The 23,216-nt window shown below is 33.6% G+C and overlaps 3 protein-coding genes and 1 pseudogene across 3 annotated transcripts; 1 reads left to right on the top strand and 3 right to left on the bottom strand.

Annotated features, from left to right (window-relative positions):
* The first annotated feature begins 3,032 nt into the window (after window positions 1–3,032).
* Window positions 3,033–13,236, top strand: LOC11445059 (probable protein S-acyltransferase 22). The gene is made up of 10 exons (XM_003607722.4): window positions 3,033–3,131; window positions 5,871–5,922; window positions 6,017–6,130; window positions 9,411–9,815; window positions 9,958–10,026; window positions 10,107–10,178; window positions 10,704–10,832; window positions 11,020–11,100; window positions 11,211–11,405; window positions 11,994–13,236. Exons 1-10 carry the CDS (start codon window positions 3,124–3,126, stop codon window positions 12,750–12,752), a joined length of 1,884 nt encoding a protein of 627 aa, XP_003607770.3. The 5' UTR covers window positions 3,033–3,123; the 3' UTR covers window positions 12,753–13,236.
* Window positions 13,237–13,293: 57 nt separating this feature from the next.
* On the bottom strand, window positions 13,294–14,691 carry LOC11439856 (uncharacterized). Its single transcript, XM_003607721.4, has one exon. The coding sequence runs from the start codon at window positions 14,469–14,471 to the stop codon at window positions 13,452–13,454; it is 1,020 nt and encodes a 339-aa protein (XP_003607769.1). The 5' UTR covers window positions 14,472–14,691; the 3' UTR covers window positions 13,294–13,451.
* Window positions 14,692–18,889: 4,198 nt separating this feature from the next.
* On the bottom strand, window positions 18,890–19,976 carry LOC25492977 (uncharacterized; annotated as a pseudogene).
* A 1,374-nt stretch (window positions 19,977–21,350) lies between these two features.
* On the bottom strand, window positions 21,351–22,495 carry LOC25492976 (uncharacterized). Its single transcript, XM_013601322.3, has one exon. The coding sequence runs from the start codon at window positions 22,391–22,393 to the stop codon at window positions 21,548–21,550; it is 846 nt and encodes a 281-aa protein (XP_013456776.1). The 5' UTR covers window positions 22,394–22,495; the 3' UTR covers window positions 21,351–21,547.
* Between the last annotated feature and the right edge of the window lie 721 nt (window positions 22,496–23,216).

Raw genomic sequence — 23,216 nt, 5'->3', positions numbered from 1 at the left:
ACTCTTGGAGTCATACATTTTAATAATAAATGACACAATCCATTACATGCACAAACCTTCACTATATCTCACAAAGAATACATATTTTCCTTCACGCTTCATGTATTAAATATAAATCTTTATTGTGCTTTTATATATATATATTAGAAATACAAACTTTTTGTAAATTTAAACCCTATTATATTTGTGTATTATGTATCTATCAAATAATTATTATTTATATTTTTGAGAAACTTAGTTGGTCATTAATAAATAATAAAAGTGACCCTAACTCTCTTCTCTCTCACCACTGACCGTCTGTTACCCTTCTCACTCTCACCGTCCATTTTTAATTCCTTCTCTTCCTTCCGTTTCCCCGTTCTAACTCCTTCGTCGGAGCTTTTCTTCTCTCCTCCCACTTCCAAACACAACCGCCGCCATGTAGATATCCGCGCGGGTGGTGCGAACGGCGGTATCACAGCCACGTCACCACCTCCTTTCCCCTTTTGGGGCTGTTAGAGCAACCGCCGGCGTGTGCAACCGCCACGGTATGCTTTGTGATTCTTAAAACTCCATGGCCAGCGCTCCTCTTGCAGATCTGGATGCTGGTTTGACGAGTTGGTTTAGTTTGCAAAGCCGCCGCCGCCTTACCCTTGGAGGTGATGGTGGTTCTGTTATGTTTGTTCTGACTTTTGAGAAAGATGTCGGAGCCGCCTCCTCCTGCGGTGGTTGTTTGGTGTTACATTTACGTTTTGAATGTGCTTCGTACCAGGTCTTCAAGGCTAGAAATGGTCATGTCCTGTTGTCTGTTGTTGCTGTGATTGGTGGGTGCGGGTGTAACCGTGTTGGCGGTGCTCGTGGTACTCAGTCTCGTTGATTGATCATCCCTCGATCTGGCTTTCAATTGGATTTGAGTTGCTTTCCGTTGGATTTGGCTAGAAATGGTCGTGAAGCTTACTGTCGCAGCATAATGGGTTTGTAGGCGTGGGGATCCGTATCCGTGTTGGCGGTCGAATCTCCCACCTTCACGAAGTTTGACACTATAACTTGGGGATGTTTCAAAATCCGCATCAGTCTCTGATGTTGGACTGTTTGTCTCGAAAGAGACGCTTTGCTTGTTGCTGTCGCAAGGAGTTGTTGGTTCTTGGTTCAATTTCGTGTTGACGGATGGTCCATACACCATATCGGCATCCACCGGTGTTGCTTTGATTTTTTTGTATCACTCGATTGGGTTGGCATACACTCTGTGGATTGACTGGGTTAGGTTTATGTCCCCCCAGTTTTTTTTGTTTTTTTTTTCTTCCTTTTTTTAATAATATATATGAGCACCTGACATAGAATGGAATCTGCAAGACACTCCAACTCTATTGAACTGTCTTCTATTCCTTTTTATGTCGTTGGACTCTTGGCTTATAAAAAAAAAAAAATATTTTCAAATAATCTCATAAAAATATTGTAACATTTCTAATATTTTATGGGAAAATAAATTACATAAATGACCACTTTAAATTAGACGATGAACATCAACAACATTAATCATCTCTTTGATTTCTCTTTTTTTTTCTTCACATATCCTTTTACATTTTTATTCTTTTTCTTTCTCTCTCTCTAAATTCTTTTTACACACATGCACAAAATGAAAATACTCAAAATTTTAACGCACGTGTATAAAAAATTGTTATTTATCCAAATTTTAGTGTATATTATTATAAAAATATTTATAGTGACATTAAATACTACCAAAAGAATTTGGTGTCACTCCATTTAAAAGCCTTGAGAGATTGCTTATCTTGAGCGTGCTTATGACCACCACTGAATAAATATATACGTCTAATTTACACAAAGCCTCAAAAAGTACATTGTACATTAATTTTGTAGGTATAACTTTTAATTTGAGATCCTCATTATCACAATGTATTTTCGTTTGGGTTGTACCTGAATCAGGTCTAATGTTCCCCAATCACTATATCTCTTTTTTTATTTATAATATTTTTTCTTTTGCCTAAAAAAAAAAATTGACGTCCTTAAAAAGAACTTTTAATTTGATGAAAGTTATATATGTGTAGCCCACATTATGTGATACAACAATTACGAAAGTATTTTGTTATAATTAATGCATTTAAATTTAATTTTTTTACTTTTAATTATTTGAATGCACAAAATTTTAAAAAAAAATTTAAAAATTTGATTGCTTAACACGTGTCTTAAACGAACAAGTTAGATTGATCCTATAAAAAAAAAAATTATTTAAAAAGGTGGTAAACTACACATTAATTTATCTTAGAACATGGAGCTTCCATAATAAATGCAGTTACATTCAAAAAATAATTTAAGGAAAATGTTAAAGACGGATTTAAGGATACTATTTAAATACCTTAAATTGTTCTTAAAAAAAAACCTTAAATAATAAGTTTTTATGAAAATTTATATATTCAATGCATTAGAAATATAAGTATACAACTTTTTTAATGAACAATTTCTTAATTTTGACCGTCCCATAATCATGATCTATTTGTAAAAAAAAATTGTCTGAAAATATTTGACCTTCTCAAATTTTCTAGCAAAACTTTTCAAATTTACCCTTCATAAATACTCTTATAAAACTATTCAGAAGTCTTAGCTAAAATGGCAAAATGCCGAAATTGTTAGGCCGGATGCCATGACCGGGGTTCGAATCCCAGTACTTCCACTTGTGTGTGTGAGTTTATAATGGCTTTGCCATTTCATCTATCTACAAAAAAAAATACTCTTGTAAAACTTTTGTGGTCTACATATAAACAATGGCGGAGGCTTATATGGACTGAGGTGGGCCATGGCCCACCCCCAAAAAAGAAAAAATTACTATAGGGAAATTACGAAATCACCCTCAGTTTATTTTGTTTTTCTTAAGTGGCCCACCCCAGCATTCTAAGACTTTTCCCCTTCTTGTTCCTCAGTTACACGCTAGACTTCTTCTCATTCTTTGAAAACGCTACCTAGCTACATACCCATAGCCTTCAACCCAAATCAGAGTCTCACGCCGTTCATTCTCACTGATTTCCGACCGCCGGAATCGACCACTCGCTCCGACACTCCCTTCTCTCTCATTCAGAGAAGATCAAAGAAAAAACCTTTTTCTTTTCACTCTCTGTTTTTCCAATCCAAATGGAAAGGTAATTTCTTGACTATTGTTGATTTTCTTTTTGATTTTAGAATTTAAAGGTGTTTGTTTGTTGTTGTTTGCTATTAAGATTGGTTGTTGTTTGATATTGTTGATTCATGATTGCTACTATATATTATTAAGTTTGAATGTTAATTAATTTTCTTATTTGTTGTTCTTGTTTGTTGATAGTTGGTTCTTGGTAATTGAATTTTGAAACTGCAATGTTATTTTGGTTATAGAGAAATTAACATTTTGTACTAGCAGTTGGCAGTAGCAATGTTATTTTGTTCATATTTTTGTTGTTATGCACATCTTGAGCAACCGTTCATTTGGAATGTTATGGTAGTAGCAGTTTATTTTATTTATGACAGTAGCAATCAATTTATTTTATATTAGAGTATATTTTGCTGGCCCACCCCCGACATTTTTTCTAGCTCCGCTACCGCATATAAATAGCGTACGCAAAAGTTTTTTGAGACAAAGAAGTGTAGTTAACATTTGTGCTATCAATGTAAAACTAATCCATTAGTAGACATTAATAATCAATGATATTTTCTAAAACTAAAAAAACCAATAGTATTGTCTCTCATAATTAAGCACGTTCAATATGATTATATTAGTCGATAACTTTGAATCAAAAAAATTGTACACTTGCGTTATGAAGAAGATACAATTTCTGATCAATAACCATATTTTGCAGTAAAAATTTCTCGCGCGAGATTAACCATTTAGATAAAATCAAGTTTTTTTTTAAGGAAGATGAAATCAGGTTTTAAAACTTGAAAATCGATCCATAGTCTAATTCAATTTCATCTAAACACGAAATGCATAATTATTCACCAAATAAGCGAAAAGGGGATACGAAAAGGAAACAATTATAGAAAGAAAGAAAAAAGTTCAGTTTGTTTGTTCGATAAAAAAAAAAAAAATTTAATTTATTTATTGTTTTAATAGTAGACAAATAAAATTTCTCATATAAAAGTTTTTTATCTCTGTTTAACCATCACCACCAAACAAATCTATTATTACATCTAACAAATTTCTCTCAAATTTCCAAAATAAAATTCAATTTAATAAAGGGTTTCTTGTTTACCAAGTTTATTAGTCAACATTACCATCATAAATCCCATTTCTAAAAATGGTCTCTTTCATAAAGGAAATCCACTCTCTTGTATAAGTTGCTATTACAAGTAAATTCAAAAGGAATCTATTACAATGTATGATGGTAGGTGCTCAATCAAAATACGAAGTGTTGCAATGTATCGTTCAAGGAAAATCCACTCTCTTATAGAAGTTGCTATTACAAGTAAATTCAAAAGGAACTACAATGTATGATAGTAGGTGCTCAATCAAAATATGAAGGATTGCAATGTATCGTTCTAATAGAGCACTTCTTGCATAAGATTATTATTATTCTCTAGTTACTTGCATGAAATCAATCTAGAGAATAATAATTAACGAACATTATTGTGGTTATGAACTCCCAAATAACCATCCCGGAACAATGGCACAGATGATAATCTGTGGACATAAAAAGATAAAATTCAATACATATATTGCATTTTTATTTTTCCCACGTTCACATATTCATCTTCTTCGCCATCAATACCTACATCTATCAACAATCTTCAATTTTCAATTTTTTTAGAAATAAATCAGCACAACACAATATAAATTTATACTTTTAGGGTCTGTTTGGCAAGACCAATGAACGAGCTTATAGCTTCTAACGGATAGCTTATAAGCTCGTCTGACAAAAAAGCCCTATTTGGTAACGGTCTTTTACCACGAGCTTATAACTTATTTCACGAGCTTATAAACTATTTCTAAGACGTTATTCCAAGTAGCGTTTGAGCTTATAGCTTATTATCTTTTCTTCCAATTTTACCCTTATGTTTTTTTTAAATCCACTTTTATCCTTTTAACTCAAAGTAAATAGTTATGTAATAATTATCTGTTGTGCTTCCGTTTTTTCTTTCTTTTGAGAGAATGCCTTCCATAGTTTTTTTTAGAGTACGTTCCAAATTTTTTTTTCCTATGAGAATGTTACTTTCATTTGTTTTAAAGCTTTCGTTGTTAACAAGTCTTACTATGTAACTATAACAATTCAACATAATAAAATTATTCAAGATATTATTATGTAACTATGCATTATTGTTAAATTGCTACATTTAATTGTTTTATAAAGTTGGAGTTTAGGTAGCTCAAATTCAATGACTATCTATCTACAAAAGAGTAGAGATAATTAATAAGAAAATCATGAGAGAGAAACAAAGGAAAGGAGTGGTTGTTGATTGACATTCACTCATAAAAGTAAAAGACAAAGTAGAAAGAAACAACCACCATTTGCAGTGTCCTCTTGCACATGATTTGCCAATTTCAAAAAGGTAAACACTGCTTCAATTCTATAGGCAGAATAACCTAGATAAGAGAGAAAGTATTATTACTAAACAAAGGATGTCTCATAAATAAACAAATGATATAATTTATAGCTATAGTCACGGAAAAAGAAAGTTCTTACCAAACCCATGCTCACAGATCCCTCACCTAAAGTAAAGACATTGTACTAAAATACACATCACTTAACAACAACATTTCAATAAACATCAAAATCTAGAATCAGACAAAGATTTTCTCTCTTCATTACTCTTCACACCCACCACCTCTTCTTCAACCTAAAAATCTTTGCTTTTTAATGTTGTGAGGCTTAAATTCACTGCATTGTGTTTTTTTTGTGCTGTTACTTCAGAAGCACAAGTATGAGGAAGCATGGATGGCAACTACCTTACCATCCTCTTCAGGTAGCTGTAAAGTTTCAATTTTTTTGCTTAAATTGTTTTTTTTTTTTTTTTTTTGTTAAGTGGGGTTTACTCATTTTGAAGTTTACATGTGTAGGTTGTGGCTATTGCTGTGATTTTAGCTCTTGGGTTTGCTTTCTATGTGTTCTTTGCTCCTTTTGTTGGAAAGAAGATGTATCAGTATATTGTGGTTGCTCTTTATACACCGCTGGTAGTAACACTAATCCCATCTTCCAATTTTCTATTGTTTTTTTCTTAATCTCTTTTTTGTGATGTTTACCAAGTTGGTTTGGTGCATGGCATGAGATGTGTGATTCTTTTTCTTTGTTTGCTTTCTAGTTCATGTGTTTGATTATCTGGTGTCAAAAATTGATTTTTGCTAAAAGTTAGTTGAAGTTAAAGTGATTATGCTTCTTGGATAGATTATGTAAAAGTGAGTTGAACAATAAATTTGAGTGTAAAAATCAAAAGCTCCAATCTCTACTCTAGCTTCAAAGTAGAATCAATTATGTAGGCTAAATAAATTCTACACGAGAGTAACCAAATTTGTCAAAATCAATTCAATACCTCTAGAATTAATTTTGGCTTCTCCATAAATGGAACTAAACATACTCTTAATTCGGCCTTTTGTCCTTGTTCGTTCTCATTGTGAGCCTCTTTTTGGACTGTCATTCAGCTACAATGTTCTAGGTATAATAATTAATAACTACATTGGTGCTCCATTTTGTAGCACATCAGGCACACGATGTTCTTAGGTAAAAGTAGAACTAAATCATCCCTATCTTGATTTACTTGTAGACTAAATTAAACCCTTTCATAAACAAAAAATAGTAATCTAGACACTGTCAAACTGAGACATCTTAGTAGAACAAGGTAACTTTTGTTTCAAATAAATTGTTTATAATTAACCTTTATTTAGAATGAAAGGAATAAATGATAGCTAAGCATAAGCTTACCGTCTTTCAATCCCTTGTAATTTACTCTGCATCTAAACATACCCTAAATGATGAGCATCATCTTGAATTATTGAATGCTAAAATTTTAGGAAAACAATGCAAATTGAATAATGCCAAAACATGTTAATTTTTTATTGTCGAAATCCACTTTGATTAGAATTTCTTGCATTCTACTGGGTTTGAGGAGTATCTCATTGGCCTCAAGCTTATGTCCTTTAGACCCGCCATGAGACTAATCTCCACTTGAATGCTTAAATCACAGTTCAATACTCTCCACTCTTTCCCAAGATCGTATTTTGTGGACTCTAAATTGAAGTTCTCCTTCACAAGCTCAATACTCCTTTTAGTGGCGAGAGTTGAATATGTGACCTCCATATCACTTCTTAATGGAGCGAATTTGAGCTATTTTTTACTGAAAACTACATAAGTGTCTCTAATTATTAGTAGTACTACATTGATATTATCCAAGCTGACTGGATGGTGTTTAAACAATAAATATTTTTGATTCTACTGCTTTTGAAACTTAGCCTTTTCAAAGTTACAAATGGTTGCCTGGAAAAAAATTTAGATTGTTGGTCAGGTGCTTTCTTGTTAGTTTTAGATTTTCTTCCAATGTAGACAGCATAATATGTGGTATTATGTTCCAGGCAATAATCTGGAGACAGCATAATTTTGTAGATCTTCATCTGTAGATCTTGTTAGTACATTTTGAGTTCAGAACGTCCAAATGACTGGAGTAGTTACTTAGTTTTGTGTATTATATATATGGGTTGAGGACTGCATAATATGTCGTGTTTGACAAGGATGTTATTGGTGAAGAACCGGTTCCAAAGTTGTTGTAGTCATAGCTTCTTGGTATATTAATAATGCTTTCTGTTTTTGTAAAAAACCATAAGGTGCAAGAAAAGGATTGAGAATTAGTTTAAACATGTATTGGGCACTAACAAGAATGTGTTAGGAAACACCCCATTGATAAGATCTATACTACCGCAGAGCACAGAGAGGCAATCAAGGGTATTGAATGATTAATGTAACAGATTGCACAAGAGGCAATATAGGGAAATTCAGTGGTTTGTGTGATAGATTTCTAGTAAGGTAACCAAAGGGAATCAAGAGGAAAAATTGATATGCGGAGAAGATAGAGGCAGCGGAATAAGTAGAGGGCACTAAGAGAGAGTGCAGGGTCTCTTAAATACCGTAGAACTACCCATTTTGTAGCGTTTTGGATCCAGTTTCTAAAAGAATGGCAAGACAAGTTGACTAGCTAACTTACGTTTTCCGTGATATGATATATGAAACCGATCAGCTGCCATTCATTTACACACTTAGTGAATGATACCGAATTTGTTTTGAAGAGGAATGTGCATAGATTGATTGTAATTTATTTGGTTCTTATCATATTTGGACCTTTTGAACTCAAACTGCGCTTTAATTTTCTCTGAGGGGAAAAACAAGTTCTTGGAGACCATACCATATCACAAGTCTCACAATTTAAATACCGTGAATCCACCATTCAAAATGACAGGGAAGTAAACAGAGATGTAAGTAAACCATAGGATTTAAGTGTGGTTGATGAAGTGGAGGGTTGTTTCAAATGTTATTTGTGATGACAAAATAGCTCCCAACCTTGAGTGAAATTTCACTGCATTGCAGTGTTGCATCGAATTGAATGCTCGCTGCTAAAGAGTCAACAGGAAAATAAGCTGAATTTCCACAAATGAGAATGAAAACATTATTGTGGATGAGTGGACACACAAGAAGTACTCAAGCATAAGGATAAACTTTATGAGACATGTGAATGATCTGTAATGATGTAAGAGATTGAATGCCAGGGGCAAAAAACCAGTAAAAAAGTAAGTTTGATGTTGAAGGAATGTTACGATGGATAAGTAGACACACATGAATAGATCAGTATTTCGGAATAAGTACATTAGAGAAAGTATGGGTACTTCCATTTCCTATTTGATATTTTTATTTAAGTAGGTTGATAGAGAGTCCATTTATTGTGGAAAAGATGTAAAATCTTTCTTTAGATGATTTGAGCGTGTATGAGAAGACTCGAACAAGGAGAGTTGATTAGCAAAGGATAGTCTGATGGTTAAAGGTTGAATTAAATGTAGAAAAAAATGTTGGCCATGCCAACGAGAAGAATTTTAAATGTAGATGATTTGTCTTGTGGACAGTGGTATCGTTCAATTCATGTAGTTGATCCCCCATCCTAGTGATTGTTGTTTAAATTTGCCACCTCTAGAAGACAAGCCTTAGCAATAATGGCATAAAGCCACTATCCTCTGGAGCCCAATACTCTTGAGTAACCAAGTACTATAAATAGTAGTCTATGCTGCTATGCTCTTTCTAACATCCTCTAATGTTTCTTCCTTATGGTTATTCTGGCTTCCCCTGCTTTACATGACTATGCTAGGGCTGTTATTGCCTAACATCATTTATTGTTTTTTAATGTGTTTGCAACAGAATGATTAGACATGAATGATTTTGTTATAGTAATTTTTATAAAAAATAAACATGTCTTGCCAGATTACTGCTGTTTTTGGACTCTACATCTGGTGTGCTGCATCAGATCCATCGGATCCTGGGGTTTTTAATTCCAAAAAGTATCTTAAAATCCCAGACAGTAAAATGGGTTTTGGGTTAAAGAGTTCTAAATTAGGTGAAGAGTCAACTCCATCAATGCATGATGCAAAGGCTTCAACAGTTGGAGGAAATTCCATGGATAATGAAGCATTTGGAACGGGAGGAAATATGAAAGATAATTCTCATTCAGTAGAGAAGGCAATTTCATCGTCTCCTTGTTTATCCCGTTTCCTCTTGGTATGCTCTCCTTGTGCTTATATCTGCCGCTGCTCTGGTTCAAGCAAGGAATCTTCTGATAAGCAAACCAGTGAAGATGGCATGTTCTATTGCAGTTTGTGTGAAGTTGAGGTGCGTTGAAGCCTTTTAACTAGAAATCTATTTTGCCTCTGTTGGAGGACTTGACTCCGAAATGTCATGTGAAAAGACGATTTTATATCAAAAGCAGTGCATGCCGAATTTCACGATCACCTTCTGTGTCATATTGTTGCAGGTCTTCAAATACAGCAAGCACTGTAGAGTCTGCGACAAGTGTGTAAATCACTTTGATCATCATTGCCGAGTATGATTATCTGATTTCTCATTTCTTTACTCGATGTTTGGCATATGTTCTGAATGACTGTTGTTTCCTGAGTTTTGCAGTGGCTGAACAACTGTATTGGGAAGAGGAACTATGGGCAATTTTTCACCCTGATGATTGCCGCTATGCTCTTGGTAAGAACTTATGTATTGCTTATCATTGACACGGCTAAACCTGCCCTTTTAATTTCACTTTATAAGCTCTGCGGCTATGTTATTTAGGAATAATGTGCAAACAAACCAATGAATATGAATCCGCTCTAGATCACCGGCATTTGTGCAACCTTTCTCATTGTGAATTTTAGAAAACAAAGTTAATATTTTTGGAAATGCTAAAAAGTCTTCACCATTTTTAAAAATGTCAATGTAACTCACAACCTACATATGGTAATGAAAATGAAAAATGAGCATATGGTGAATTGGTGGCAGTGAGAAGAATGCAGCTAATAAACTCAAAGAAAAATGAAAACTCAATATTTTCAGGAAGTAAATAGGCTTTTAGTCTCCCAATGAAATTGCAAACCTTTTTCTATTTGAACCATCCCATAATCTAAAAAAAAACACTTCAAGTAAGAACTCTTATTTGCAAGTTATTTTCATTTCGATTAACTATTGACAGGTCTGTGAATGTTTTATGAACCTTGGGTTTTGGGGTTGCAGTTTATTCTTCAATGGTCAACTGGAATGCTTGTGCTCATTTGCTGTTTTGTTGAGAGGAAGCAATTTGCTATGGAAATCTCCTCTAAGTTGGGAAGCAGTTTCTCTATGGCTCCCTTTGTTATTGTTGTGGTGCGCATTTCTCCCTCTTGTGTGTAATATGTGATTACTTATTTACTTATTTTTCTGACATATGAATTTAACCTTTCTCTTTTTGTTTAACATTTCCATTTGATTGATGAAAATCATGGATGCCATTTCCAGTTACAGTTAATCTTATATGTGAACAACATCTTCTTTGTTCCTTTTGATTTTTCAGTCTGCCTGTACCATTCTGGCTATGGTTGCTACATTACCTGTTGTTCAGCTTTTCTTCTTTCATATCCTCCTCATTAAAAAGGTAAGATAATATGCTTTCCTGTTGAAAAATACAAGTTCGTATCATAACTCGTATTTAACAACAATAACATCATCAATGCTTAATGTTAAATTTTTTTACGACTGACTCAGGGACTCAGCACATATGATTACATTGTAGCTATGAGGGAGCTGGAGCAAGAGCAGGAGCAGCTAGGAGTTGGAGGCCATCAAAGTCCCCAAATGTCAACTGTGAGCTCATTTACTGCATTGAGCAGTGTAAGCTCCTTCAATGCTTTACATCGTGGAGCATGGTGCACACCCCCACGCATGTTCCTCGAAGATCAGGTAACATGCTCTCAAGCAAGACATGCTTTTTTATATTACGGGATTTCTTTTTCTTCCTAAAATGCCTTTAGTTAGATGACTTTCGTGCAATAGCACCGTTGCATGTGGATTGCAGTCATGCGAACTTCTTGAGCATTTGAATGCACATAGAATCATTTGTTATTAAGATTTGCATTGACGAATTTGATACAACATATCAAGAATAGTATTGCATATCAACCTTGGAAATTTTATAGCTCTCTTTGGATGGTTTTTGACAGTATGTGCATATTACGCAAGAAATATCTTCTTACCTACTCTTAGGAAAACAAAATTTATTAACTATTAAGCCTTTTCATTTGACATACTTCCTCTAATTGAGTGCTAATTGAAGCTATATTGCTATGTCTTAATTCAGTTGTTCTTGGATCATTTTAGTACTATTATGTAAGCAAGGGAACAACAAAATGGATTTTGTCATTGGATAGCATGATCTCATTTATTCTTTTCGCGTATTTTATTTCCTGTGTTCTTTCTTGGACTTACTGATCACCACCTGCTTTGTTTTTTCCTGCTCTTTTTTTTTTTTTGGGTGGGACACTGTTATAGTTTGATGTAGTGCCCACGGAAACAGGTTCTGTGAGTTCACTAGGAAAGAGGTCATTGAGAGAAGAGCCATTAAAGAAAAAGAATTCTGGAGCAGTTAAAATTAGTCCTTGGACATTGGCGCGGCTAAATGCAGATGAGGTTGCTAAGGCAGCTGCTGAAGTAAGAAAAAAGTCCAAAATTCTGCAGCCTGTGGTAAGACATGACCAGGCTTCCAGGCTAGAACCAGGCAGCAGTTTTGGTAGCAGCGGCCGAAGAATGGTTCCTACGATAGACAACAATAAAAAGCATGATAATAAGCGCATTTACCTTCCCGCTGACATATCTATGGAATCCATGACAAAAGTTTCTTCCAATAATACCAATATGGGATTCAATGGAAGGTCTGGGTTTGCCCCTCCTCATTTACGTAGTGCATTTCAAACAAGCCAAGCGATGTCAAGCTCAGCTGGCATTGTTCCGTCATCTCCTGAGAGCAGTTTGGACTCGCCTGATATTCGCCCCTTTCAGGCATCGAGAGCCGAAGAAGCAAGACATCTTGCAGGTCTTTCAGCTGCTGGTGTTGAAGCTCTTAAGGAAACTCCACTGTCAAGGTCAACTAGTGATGGGTATGACGCCTCAGGCGGGGAAGATAGTGACCAGGTTCCCAGTAGGGTTGTTCAGAGAATTTCAGATTTGAGTAGTTTGCTTTTCAGAGCTGATCAGGATGAAAGGGCTTTTAGGCCTACATTGTCATCCAACATGAGTCACATCAGACACTAGGAAGTTGTGACCACCAACTTAGATGTCATAATAAGACAACTATCTTTCTGACTATTTAGAGGAGAATTGTTCAGTTTTTGATTTGTGAGGTGGAGGCACTTCAACATTCAGTTGCCATCATCTTTTGATGTTGTTATTGTTAAACGACACTCCAGAGTTTTGGAGGGCATGAAGATTAGGCGCTACTAACCGATGTACAAAGCTGTATGTCAAGAGTAACTTACACGGTTCAGCTTCCTGCTGCATTGCCATTGCTGCTTCTAAGTTGCTATTTTGTTAATTTTTCTATTCAGTTATGGTACCTCATGGTTGGGCTGAATGGCTTGTTACCTACATGAAGAGAATTAGAAATGTCTGTTTTAGGAAGAATGTTTTTTCCTTACCCTCTAAATGATGTTAAAATCGTTGATGATAGAACATTATGATGTTGTTTGATTCATGTAGCTAACTCTATTTAGAATCAAGATGTCTGAATTATGTTTGAGATGAGTTTTGTATTAACAAACAAACACATGATAACCCTAAAAGATATAGCAGTCCCTTAAAAAAATTCACATTTGCTGCATATAATCAATAACCAATAATATCCACAAATTTCACATTTGATATGTCACAAATCTAAAAATAACATAGATTTTATACAAAACCAAAATGTATGTTACAAGTTACAACAACCAGACACACAGATTCACAACTCACTCAAGCGTGTACAACAGACACCACATGAGGAACTTTGCCATCATCAAAAGGCAAACTCACATACTGCCACGCAAACTCCTCCACAATCTCCTCCGCCAGTTCACCATGTAGAGCCTTACAGTACATATACAGCACGGTGTTCGCGGCGGCGTTGTAAAGCATCAACACTGTCATCACGGCGGAAGTCAACACAATCTGAACCATAAAAGCCCAATCCCTCCATGAACCACTGTCTGAAACAACTCTAGCTAGAAGAAAACCACTCCACAGCATAATTCCTTCCAAAGAAGCAAAGAAGAAAAAACAAGAAGCTCCGGTGTATTTCATTCCGTTCATCAGATGAGCACTCCGGCGGAGTGGTTGAATTCCGTAGGTGTTTTCCACTATGGCGATGACGGAGGAGAGTGTCCATGAGATACGGATGTAGAAGATGAGAAGGGAGAGTGCAAGAACGAGGATGGCGGAGACAGTGCGAATGATTTCAGAGAAGGAGAAGGAGAGGCGGAGGAGGGGGATGGGGAGGGAGATGGTGAAGAGGATGAGGTGGGAGAGGATGGTTGTGGTAAGGAGAGGAAGAAAGGAGGAGAGGAGAGAGGTGACTGTAGAGAGAAGTTTGACGGGACGGCCGAAGAAGCCGTGGAAGACGCTGTGGGTGATGGTGGCTAGAGAGCAGAGGGAGAGAAAGAACAAGAAGAAGAGAGGCAATAAGAGAAGTGGTAAGGGGAGAGGTAAATCAAGAGAAGTGGTTGTTTTAGGTGTAAACCTGATATCTTCTTCTGTGCGCAACTGCAGAGACAGTAGAGACGTTGCTTGACGAAGAAGGATGTGGATGGTGGGGGAGTTGGATGGGGTGCTGAGGAGGTGGAAGATGGTGGGAGAGACGATGAGGGAGAAAGAGAGAGGAAGGAGGAAGATGACGGAGAGAGCAAGGAAGTGACGGGAGTGAGCGTTGATGATTCGTTTGGATTCAGAGAGGATGGACCATAGTTTCAGGCTGGCTATTGATGTAGTTGTTGACATGCTTGTTGCGTTGCGTTGCTATCTTGAGACTCAAATGGTGGAAGGAGAGATACTGATGATGATGGCATGTGGGTTGCTAAAAAATTGTGACTTGTTTATCCATTGTTGGATTCATTCAAACATTCTTGAGTCGTATATTTACATTTTGATGACAAGATAAGATTGGTTTGAATTCCATATCAATATTTTGTCTATATAAATCCAAATCAGAATATTATTATAATCCCCACCCACACATTTTCATATGTCGTACCCAAAAAAAATCATATTCTTTTGTCGAAAAAAGGACTACCCGCCCACAGAACTAAAAACCACATACCAGGAGGGAAATCTTGTGAAGAAGCATGAAACTACAGGGAGCATGTATTTTGTTGGAGAAATTTTCAAAGTCCAGTCATGACTAATTTTGAGTTCCCCGAATTGTGGGGTTTTAGTCCTCTTATGAATTCGGTAACTCTAAAATTCACATAATTGAAATTTAGATTTGTGAAGTAAGTATCAATCACAATCAAAAATCAAAATAACTATAAGTAATAACAACAATTTAGATCTAATCTAGCAAACAAGTGTAAAGAAAACCACAATTGAACTAAAGAATAAACAAGATAAAGAGCGTAGAGAAAAAGATAACAACGACCTATTGTTGGGGGAGACTAATCTCTCCAATCATCAATGTGTTCTTTACAAAGAGATACAAAAGAGTTACAAGAAATTAGTTTCAACAAACTCTCCAAGAACAAACCTAATTTCTAGCATTTTCCCAATCTTCTCCCATGAACAAGAGACTCAATGATTTCGCTCACCCAATGTGTTTCTCAATTGTTTCCAAACTTTAGAATCTTACCCCAAAAAAGAACCAACACTTTGCCTTTGATTTCCTAAGGATCTTCTCCTCTGGTCTCCCAAAACTTACCCAAGTTGTTCACAAGATTCACATCTTGAAGTTTTGAACCTCACTCAAAGACCCTCAACATTTAGTATCCAAAATACCTTAAAAATTCCCTCTTTTAGTTTCCATGAAATTCACCAAACAAAATCGTATCACGATAAAGCTCGTACGCAGTGGTGCACTACACCCTTATCTCAAAATCATGTCATAATTTCCAAAATTGTGTCACGATGTGGCTTTCATCAATTTCCTCTAAGTTTTACCTAAAAAATTGTGTCACAGCCGTAAAATCGTATCACGATTTCAGCTCCACTAAACACAATTTGAGTCAAACTTAATAAAGTTTTATTAAGAAAAATAAACTTTATGCATCTCCCTTCCCTTATCTTCCCTCCTTACTACCCCTTCATAATTAACCTATGCAGCATCATTACTTAAAATTAAATGTGTGTCTTATACTACTAGATATATGTGATATGATTAAATTCAATAGTTATTATCCATGTTGACATGTTAATTACTACTATCATTTTGAGATTATGTTCTGGTGTCAATTAGGGACGGATTCACCATAAGGTATAGTGTGGCGGTTGCCACACCAGATTATTGCACAATATTTTTGTTTTAATATAGTAGATCAAACAAATAATATATACCAAATAAGTTCATAAATCAGGGCACGCCAGTGGTAGATTGTCCTTTAACTATAGTCACATTCATGGTTCAACTCGAGGTGAAACATACTTGCCTTAGCCATTTTGCTATAGTGCTTTTTTTTGTTTCATTTTCGCATTACTAACATATATATATATATATATATATATATATATATCGTATTATAAATCAAATGTACACTAAATAGTTTCTTTTATAATTTTGCCACACCAAACCATCATGTCTAGTCCGCCATGGTGTCAATGCTTCATGTAGTTCTTAACTCCCAATCAAAATCTTACAAAACATCTTTTATCAAACTGTTCCTCAACAATGCTTATTAATTTAAGTAATATACGTAAAGAGATCCTCAATTTTGCTTTGGTTGTGATTATGACATACCCTGACAATTTCTTCACGTGTCGCATCATCTATGTTGACAATGGTTACATTTTGTTCAGCATCACCAAGAATCATATGACCATTGAGGTAACTCAATCGGCATTATCTACGTGGGTTAAGATAACTTTTGTGTGCGGTTGATGTAAATAAATGAGTATGAGTATATATATATATATATATATAGGTTTTGCTAGAAGACATCTTTTATGAAGGTGTCTTTTAGCAAGTTATTTTATTAGCATTTGTTAAAAGACACCAACTAATTTTTATGAATGTGTCTTTTAACAAAGTTATAACTAAAAAGTGAAAATCACACCTCGAGGTGTGGGTTGCTAAAAGACATCTTCATGGATGGCTTCTAGCAAAACCCTATATATATATAAGTCGAGACTCGTCCTCGTGAGCTTAACTTAGTTGACATGGACAATGTATAATATAAGTTGAGACTTAATTACTAAAGTTGTATGTCGTTATAAAATGATAAGTAAATCAAGTTATAGAAATGTCATTTAGTGGGTCAACTTTTATTCTCGTATAATTAATTGATCAATTTATGAATTTTCATAGACACATTTATTTAAAATAACTTGTATCGCAAGTTTGGATCTATTAATTAGTTGATCGCATATTTTTTTAACGAGTTAGGATCCGTTGACACCAGATGTCAACGAATTCGTTGATACCAAATCACATCCGTCTATTTTTTTAATCCAAAGACCCGTCATTGTTTGTTAAATTTACTTCTGTGGGCTTTCTTCCCTTGATTCCTCCCTTCCCTTGTTGGGAAAACTCGTTTCTGCTTCCCTTGTTAACGCATCTAACCTGCTGTGAAAGTATGTGTGCTGTCGTACTCTTAGATCTCAATTACTCAATCACCTCTACACATATTTAGCTAATCTAATTCTTTATTTTTTTTCTCAATACTGGGATTTGATATCAATTCAATTAGAAGGGTTTTCCATTCTACCAAAACTATAAAATTCATTTTGTTGATATCCAATCATTTGAAACGATAAAACCCTAGGATTATTTTAATTCATATTCAATCATTTTTTTTTGAAGGAAATTCATATTCAATCATGGTTAAACACCTAAAATTAAAAGCAAACTCATCTAACAATCTCCTACTTTCACCATTATCCTCTCCAATTGTGATTTTATCATAAGCTTGGCATAAATTTCCTTCATGTGCTGCAATAGATACGAGGAGTTAAATAAGAGGGAAAGGAGATTCAAACAAGAATAATAATATTCATAGGAGTGGGGGAAGAGAAAAACAATTTTCCCAGAAGAGAATAACGAGTATCAATACTCCATGTTTTCAGTTTGAGTTTTTCAATCACTAAAAGCAATAATTGTGTGTGAATGAGAGAAATGATACACAAGAAAAAGAAACACGGGTTAATTATAGGCTTTTGGATTAAAAGAATTGACGGGTATGATTTGGTGTCAACGAATCCGTTGACACCTGGTTGTTAAAGGATCCTAACTCTTTTTTTAATGGTAAAAGAATTTCATTTTTTTCAAAAACAAAAATTAAGATGAAATAGTCAGGAAGATTATAAGTTGGGACATATCACTAATGATACATATAAAAATATTAGAAGTCAATATGAAGTTATCAAAACAAAATTCAAATCCTAACAATCAAAATAGTTTCTTCCACAAATAATAATAGAAGATTAGTAATATTTCCGGCACATATAGAAAAATATATGTCGTGAAAAATTAATATCTTAAAATGACCATGTTATCTCAAATTACTAGTTTAAAATAAGGAGAATTATTCACTTCTAAATAGTTAAAATAATATGACATTAAATCATTCAACAAAAGTCTAAAGTATCAGGGTAACGTGTTCACAAGTAATAAATTAGAAAATTGAACAACCTAGTAATATTTTTTATTGGGAAATAGATGTGATGTTGTTTGATCCAAGAGACAAAGTTCTCATAGATGCATGCATGTTGCATCATACCACTCTGGCACTCTTATAGGATAAACCCTATTTATTGATTACATGCTTGAGACATTATATATTTTTAGAAAACGCTAACAAATGTCTCAGTGCCTTTAAAAAAACTTGAATAACATTTTCCTTCTAATGTTTAACATATTCTTTTTAGAAGTAAAATTCCAAAAACCACTTTAGCATAAATAAAAATATTTATGCTAAAAAAAAAAATTATTTATAATATCAATGTCAATGATAATTTAATGTAAATATTTTATCATCAATTTAATAATTTAGAATATATTTTAAAATTATCCATATTTTAATTTTAATTTTTATTGTTTCATATTTTATAATATGGATTAAACCTATCTCTCAATGAGATTATGAATCAAAAATAGAGAAAAATGTGTATTCAAATTTTAATTATATTAGACAATTAGAAGTAGAAAACACATTAAATGGGTGAAGTGTAGATTTTAAAAACAGATAAAGGATAATGTAATTTAAAGTTCAAAGTTCTTTAAGAAGATATTAGAATTTCTCATAGTGTAGTTTTTTCGAATATATTTTACATAGGGTAAGAGGGTATATTTTGACATATATTTTACATATAGGGTAGTAAGAGGATGTATATTTTGACATAAGATGAGAAAGAGAATTAGTATAATTTAAACATTTCTTAAAATTATGGAATTAAGGACAAGCTAGCCTCGTCCTTTGCCTTTTCAAATTCCTCCTCTCCAACTTCAGTGTGCTTCTCCTTGCAGTATATGTATATATCACCGTAAAAACAGCAATATTGTAAAGCATAAGCATTGCTTGTATGGGAGAAATCACGAAAATTAGTACTAAATTGTAACCACTTATCCATCGCAATATCACTTCCAAGAACCCAAACAAGTAAAAGATAGAAAGTACCAACTTTCTCATTCCTTTCACCAATTTCCAACTTCTTTTCAATGGTTCCAAACCCCAGCTTGATTCCACCACAACAATAACTTTCACTAAGCCCAAGTTAACTTCCAAATACGACATAAAAACAAGCATTAAAACCATGTAAAATAACATAAACAAGTACGAGTAACTTTTGATATATACAAATAGAAAAAAGTTGACAAAGAATATGGGAGAGATGATGGCTTCGGTGGCAAGGAGGGGGAAGAAAGAAGTGGTGATGGATTTGATGGCTTCTTTGAGTTTGACGGGTTGATTAAAGAAGGCGTTGTATACGCTATAAGTGATGGCGATGAAGGCGCTGTAGGAGAAGATGGAAGATAAAATCAAGAAGAGGAGATACAAGGAGATGATTATGGGTGGTTGTTGCTGTTGAAGGTGTTTGATAATGAGTTTAGAGATGAGGATGAGAAAAGAGAAGGGAAGGAGGAAGATGAGGGAGAGAGTGAGGTAGTGACGAGGTTGAGAATTTATTATGTGTATGGATTCAGAGAGAACATTCCAAATGCTTGGAGCCATGGGTAGAAGCTAAATAGAGAAGAGATTATTGCATTTGTAGGGAGAGTGTGGGATGGATGGATCTATATATGCATGACTTTGTGAACTTCATTACCTTAAGCGTTTTATTGCCTATCCTAGTAATAAAATAATGGGTTAAACCTTTTTTTTTTAATAAAGTTTCGGTCCTCCACCATTTTAAAACAAGAGGCCAAAACTTTATATAAAAAAATATGATGACTAAAAGTACATTTAATTTTTAATTTTTTTTTCTTCTAATGAGTACAATTTTTTATAATTTTTCATATCTCAATTTGGGTTATCTTTATTGATGTTTGATATTAACTAATTACTTGATATATGTGTTTTTTTTTTTTATGTGGATATTCGGTGCCCCTACATAATTCATGTCATATCATTAATAAATAGGTTAGTAGGCAAAAATGTTCCAAAATGAAATAAGTGTTTAAATTCAGAAGAAGAAAAAAAGGTCGATTTTTAAAATAAGATGGTCAAACTTTTTTTAAAATAAAACTTTTTAAGTTTGAAATAATAATAATAAATCACTAAAAAAAAATTATAAAGAAAAGACTTTATCTGATGTGCATAAGTAAGTTAGTCTTACACTATAAATATATTTATTTTTCATATTGGATCAATATATCTCATAATATTTTAGACAATTGGTTCATAAGACTTAGCTCCACCGACAATGTTAATATTGCTATGCTCAATAGGTTCACTCAATCCTCGGATTTGTGTATGTAAGTTTTAGTAACTACTTGGATCATTTCGTCTACATAAAGAGAAAAGAAAATGTCAACAAATCTAGTAACCAAGAAAATGTACAAATATAAAGTCTCATAGCATTGTGAAATTTCTCTCATTCCTTGACAATAAAATTTGTGGTCTGCCTCTAAGAAAAAATAAAATTGTGGTCTGCTATACACCAGCGAATTCGTGCCATTTTTAGATCAAATATCAATATTGAAAAAGTCATTATAAAATGAAAAATCAATGTATTGAAAAGTCATTCACTACTCACTAGTCTGACTTGTATTCTCGCCCGCCATAGTTGATATAGTTGATCAATGCATGACTTTTTTGAGTTTTCTGTAATTTTTAGCCTGAATCATTTTGCATGTTATTAAAATTAGGTAGGTGTGGTAAATTGATTATTATAAAGAAAAAAGTATTGAAATAAATTAATCCTTTGTGTTTGCAAGTGTTGAATTTGATTTTGAAAGAAAAAATTATAGAGTTTTTTTTTTTTAGGGAAAAGATTATAGAGTTAAATTTATTTTTTAATATTTATTTGATATTTTGAAGGAAAAACATATTGAAAGAACATACACATTAGTATATGATATCATGGTCTTTTTAAATTTTTTGTCAATGAAAAAATATTGTCCTTTTAATTCATTTAAAATATCAAATATATATTAAAATATAGGGTCGTGCTAACTTGTGTCCTAAGACATTAGTTAAGAAACTATAAAAAAATAAAAAATAAGTCTTATATTGAAAATATAAATTATTAAACTTTCACAACATTAAATACATAAGTTCCAAAAAAATACAAACTTACTCTAGAAATTATCTCCTCCAAACTAAATTAATTTTTTGACAAATTAATCATTTATTGATCACAAACTTAGAAACATTACAAGATTAAACAAAATAAAACAACTCATAAGAGGAATAGAATCAAATCAAGCATTTCTACAATGGAATTAAGGACAAGTTAGCCTCGTCCTTTTCCTTCCCAACTTCAAGTTCTTCTTCAACTTCACCATGTTTCTCTTTGCAGTATATGTACAACAACGTGCAAACAGCAATATAGTAAATTGAAAGCACAGCAGCTATAGGAGAAACCAAGAAAATCAGAACCCAACTATAACTACTTATCCATGCCAATATCATTTGCAAGGACACAAACAAGAACATGGTTGAAAAACCCAACCATTTCATTCCTTTCACCAATTTCCAGCTTCTCTTCAAAGGTTCCAAACCCCAACTTGATTCCACCACTACAACCACTCTCACCAAAATCAAGTTAACTTCCAAATACAAGATAAGAGGGAATATAACAAGCATCAAAACTATAGCAATCAATTGAGGGTTAGCTATGACTCTTATGAGGTCGATATTGCCTAGATAAACGATGAGAAACAATACAATTCCAATGAGAAACGTCAAGAAAAAAGAAACAAAAAAGTAGAGAGTATAAGTGATGATGCTGGTGGCGAAGAGGGGGAAGAAAGAAGTGGTGATGGATTTGATGGCTTCTTTTAGTTTGACCGGTCGATCAAAGAAGGCGTGGAAGACGCTGTAGGTGATGGTGATGACGGCGCCATAACTGAAGATGGAAGAGATAAGTAAGAAGATGATAGATAAAAAGGTGATTGTGCTGTGGTTTCTGGGTGGTTGCTGTTGAAGGTGTTTGAAGATTTGGGAGAGGAAAGAGAGGGGAAGGAGGAAGATGAGGTAGAGATTAAGGTAGTGACGAGGTTGAGAATTTATTATGCGTTTAGATTCAGAGAGAAGATCCCACATTTTTGGAGCCATGGTGTAAGAGAGACTAGGCTTTTGTGAACTTTTTCACCATGTATACTTCGGTTTTTATAAGATATAATATCCCTGGTGACAAGTATTAAAGATTTGGTCAAAAAAAAGTATTGAAAAGTAATAGAAATAATCAACTTAAATTGTAGGTAGAAGTAGAATATTGCATCGTCCTCTGAGAAAAAAGAAAGCAATTTCATCGAAATCACATGCATAACAACCCACTTTCTTTCTCTCTCCCTCTCTCTTTTTATATTAGGATTTTCTATGTGCAAATTTACATGCGTTAAAAAATTTAAAATAATAAATTTTTATTAGAACTTATAGATTTTATATTAATGAATATAATAACTTTTTAATAAATGATTATTTTTCAATTAAAAGTTACTATTTTAGTTGTTTTAACATTGCAATACGTTAGACAAATCCATTATTTTATTTTATTTTTGAAAGAAAGAAAACCATTATTTTATATCAACTACGTAAGCTAAGTAATAATAGTCCTGGTTTTTTTATTAAAATAAAAATATAGTTGTGGTCTTTGTTTTAAAAAAATAAAAATAAATAGTCGTGGTCATGCTACTTTTGGTAATATTTTTAGATATTCAAGTAGTGTAATTTTATGTTGTTTAGCTCTTTCTATTGGTTCTTTTTGCGTATTGCTTAATTTTGTTAGAATTTGGTTTTTGCCCTCGTTTTTTATGGGCTTATTTTTTATGTTTTTTTCATTGTATTGTCCTGTACTCTTTTTCGCTTCATCACTATTAAGTTTTTTTATACGGTTTTTTACTAGAGTAGTTGTAAACTCGTGCTTGATAAGGTTCTT

Source organism: Medicago truncatula, chromosome 4, assembly GCF_003473485.1.
Source record: "Medicago truncatula cultivar Jemalong A17 chromosome 4, MtrunA17r5.0-ANR, whole genome shotgun sequence".
In the NCBI taxonomy this organism is placed as follows: domain Eukaryota; kingdom Viridiplantae; phylum Streptophyta; class Magnoliopsida; order Fabales; family Fabaceae; genus Medicago; species Medicago truncatula.
Note: the sequence above shows the minus strand (reverse complement) of the source record. Positions and strands in the feature narration are given on the sequence as shown.